At 65.7% G+C, this 3,597-nt stretch overlaps 1 protein-coding gene across 1 annotated transcript in view; it reads right to left on the bottom strand.

The window, feature by feature from the left end:
- SEPTIN4 (septin 4) overlaps positions 1-432 on the bottom strand; it is a 6,006-nt gene extending 5,574 nt beyond the window's left edge. Inside the window, exon 1 of the mRNA XM_035900524.1 lies at positions 421-432. Coding sequence (XP_035756417.1) covers positions 421-432 — 12 coding nt within the window. The remainder of the gene's footprint in view (positions 1-420) is intronic.
- Positions 433-3,597: the final 3,165 nt, after the last annotated feature.

Genomic DNA, 3,597 nt, shown 5'->3' with positions numbered 1-3,597 from the left:
GGGGGCGGTGGGGCTGCGATGTGCTGCTGGAAATCCAAGGGCCGAGACCGGGAGCAGCTCCTGGCATCCCTCTCGTCAGCAGGTTCGTCAGGGGGGACCCTGCCCCCACCACAGAGGGGGTGGCCAGGCTCCCGACGGCTCTCCGGGGGCTCCACCTTCCTGGGGCTGTCGGCTGGTGGGCAATCCCGCAGGAGCTGGGTCAGCTCAGCCTCAGGGGACAGCCATGGTGGCAGTGCCAGCCCAAGGTGGCATCACCCAACTCAGCACCGCGAGCCGCCAAGCCACAGCAGCCAGATGCATGCACCCCAAGGATGGCAGGGATGGGAGGAGAGGGGGGACACAGCCACCCCAGGGGACCAGCCACCGCCCTGGGGACAGCCCTGGGGATGGCAGCGGGGACAGCCATAGTCCCATGCTTACAGCTTGCGGCATAGGGACGGCAGTCAACTCCTGGCACTCTGGGGGACAGGGACTGGGACCTTCCCCCTGGGCACCCTGCTGCTCTTCAGGGTCTTCTGGGGTAGCCAGGACCCCTGCACACCCCATGGCCTGCCAGGACGATGGGGAGGGGATGCCGGGAAGGAGGGAGAAACACCAAGAAGAGATGAACAGCAGCAGCGGTGGAGCTGGCAGTGGGGCTGGACGCAGGGGGGAGGCAGATGGTGGGCAGGGGTCTGCCTGTGCCCCCCTGCCCGCCCACTTGCAGGGTCTCAGCATGGGTGATGGCCCAGGGGACAGCCAGGGCAGGGGTCCTGACCCACAGCCATCACCCAATGCCACCTGCAAAGGGCTCGGGGCAGCACAACCTGACGTGCAAAGGGGCTACGAACTCCACAGCCATGCTCAGGCCGTGTCCTCGCATGCACCAGGACCCCGACACCCCCTCACCCTGGCTCTGCCCAACCTGGAGCTGGTGCAGGCAGCACCAGGGGGGCCGGGCACAGCAGCAACCAAGCTGGTGGCCCCGTGGGGTGGCAGGGCTGGGACGAGGGACAGGGACGCCGGGACTGAGATGGCTCCACATCCTGTTTACGAGCGCTGGCGGGAGGAGACGCGTTCCCAAGGGCACGTCTGGCAGCAGCTCCCGCTGGACCAAGCCTTCCTGCCAGCAGGCACCGGGGTCCCCCAACACCCTGCCACGGCAACTGCTAGCAGACCCCAGCCCCATGGGCAGGGACACCCCCAAATGGGGGGCACACAGCACCTGGGGGAGCCCCTGACCCTGCAGGCTCCCACCTGGGGGTCAGTGCCCCCCCCCATCGGGGGGGAGGCGAGAGACCTCCGTGCTGATACGTGTCCTCCCCCGTCCCGTATCCCTGCTCCATCAGCGGGGATGGCTGCCATGCCGGCGGCAAGGCAAGAGGCGCAGAATTAGCGAGCTGGAAACAAGGTCACGGCGCTGCTGGGGCTGCATGCTCGCACCCCTGCCCCCCCTTCCTGGCAGCCCTGTGGCCACTGGCACAGGGTACCATGGGGCCAGACCTGGGGGGTGCCCCCACAGTGGGGGCTGCAGGGTCCCTGCACTCCCCTCTCCCCCCATGGGTCGATAGCACTCAGCAGGTCTGCGTGACTGTATCATGCTCTTCCTTGCTGACCTTGACCTGGGGGGGCTCAGTACCAGCCCCCCACCGCAGCACAGCCCAGCCAGGGGCTGCACAGGGACGGAAGCCAAGTCCTCCTGGCCCCACTGCTGCTCCAGCCCTTTGGGACTCCCCCTCATCCCCCACCCCAGAGAAGCTGATGGCCTTAGTGATGCTGTAGCACAGGGGGGGTTTGCACAGCATCCTAGCACCCTCAGGGGTCCTGCAGCAAGTGCATCCCCCAGCAAGGCTGTCCCGGGGATGGGGCATCAGCTGTGGCACCTCCCCACAGCACCAGGGTGCTCTGGGTCCCCCCATCCCTGTCTGCCCCCTCCTTCACTCCACCGGGGAGGGATGCAGCCCCCATACCTCTTGCCCAGGCTGCAGCTCAGGGCAGGTGGCCATGGCAGAGCTGGCGTCACCCGTGGCTGGGAGAGGATGCTGAGCAGCACTGGCTGCGCCGAGGGATGGGGAGCAGCATTAGCATAACTCCACCCTGGGCAGGCACCGTGGCCCAGGCACCCACGGCACCCAGCAGCCAGGCACAGCCCCCACGGGTGCTGGGGGCAGGACCAGTGTCAGGGACACAGGAGGGGAGAGGGGGCCCCAGGGCAGAGCCAAACCCAGCTGCTGCCCAGTTGTGGGGATGTCAAGGGCCAGCAAAGCATCATTGGCCAAGGAGACAGCAAGACAGGACCACCAGCACCACCACCAGCACCACTCCCTGGGCTGAGCACCCAGCTTGGCTACAGCCCAGGAGGACATTCAGCCCTGGCAAACACCTCCATCCCAGGATAAAAACCTCCTCCATTCCGATGCACACCAGGTCCTCTCCCACTCCCCACCCCAGAGAGCCCCGCAGCTGCCCTGGCAGGGCCCCCCAGCCTCTTCAAGGGGAAAAACCTGGTTTCCCATGAAAGCCTGTTTGAAAACTCAACATTTTTGCACCTGATAATTAAAGCTTCCCCACACAGCTCCAAGCCATTGCTCCGGTTGGGCCTGATAGGTCCAGCTGGGAAGGACCCAACCCTGGGATGGGAGAAGCAGGGATGATGCCCACCACAGGGCTTCCAGGCAGGAGCTCCAGTGGTCCTGCCTCAGCTTCCCCAGCTCATCCTCGGGGAGGCAAAGAGTTAATGGTGCCTCAAGAGGAGCTCTGCTGTCACTGGGGGTCACCCGGGATGGTGATTCACCTTGATGCACATCAAGACGCATCAGAGCAAGCACAGAGCAGGGGTTGATCAACAGCAATCGGGAGGACATGGAGAGGGCCTAGATGTGCCAATCCCCAGCATCCCTGGATGCCAGCCACGCTCCTGACGCCAGCGCCAGATCTCCCCCCACCCAGCTTTGAGGCCACCCAACATCAGGGGCAGAGACCCCACCATCCCCACCCATCCCTGCTCAGGCCAGTCCAGGGGAGCAGTGCCACCAGTGCCACATCCCTGGCTGACACTGTACCTCCCCAATGACTTTGCAGCCCCTTTCCCTCCCCATCGCAGGTTGCAGCACCCTACCAGCACCCCGCCAGCCTGGCTGGGCTCTGCACCCCGTCAGTGGCGCTCCTCACACCCCAAAGCCCCCTGCCCAGCACAGCACAGCTCTCCTACAACACCCCCCGCTTTCCAACTGTCCCACCCCACACTCCCGGCAGGAGCAGGGATCTATCACGGCGAGAGCCTGGGGCTGCGCTGGTGCCCCCGTAAGCGGATTACACGCCCGGCTGCGCAAGAGCCGGCACTCGGCGACGGGGCTGTCACCACCCCGGCAGCTCCCCTGAGGTGGCACTTGCCCTGCCTTGTCCCTGCCTGTCACGCTGCATCGCACCTTCTCCGCACAGTGACAGCCCGAGGGCCATGGCAAAGGGGGACAGCGGGCACAGCCCGAGCTGGGAAAGCCACCAGCTGACCATTAGCACCTTTCTGCCTGGCATCACGTTCCCATGGGATGCGTTTTCCCAGCCTGTTTCTGCAGGGAAAGGAAAGGACCATCCCGGCGGGGTGCTGTCACCACAGCC

This window comes from Egretta garzetta, unplaced genomic scaffold (genome assembly GCF_000687185.1).
Source record: "Egretta garzetta isolate BGI_Z169 unplaced genomic scaffold, ASM68718v1 scaffold108, whole genome shotgun sequence".
NCBI classification, from domain to species: Eukaryota; Metazoa; Chordata; class Aves; order Pelecaniformes; family Ardeidae; genus Egretta; species Egretta garzetta.
The sequence above is the reverse complement of the archived record's forward strand: the minus strand, read 5'-3'. Positions and strand labels throughout refer to the sequence as shown.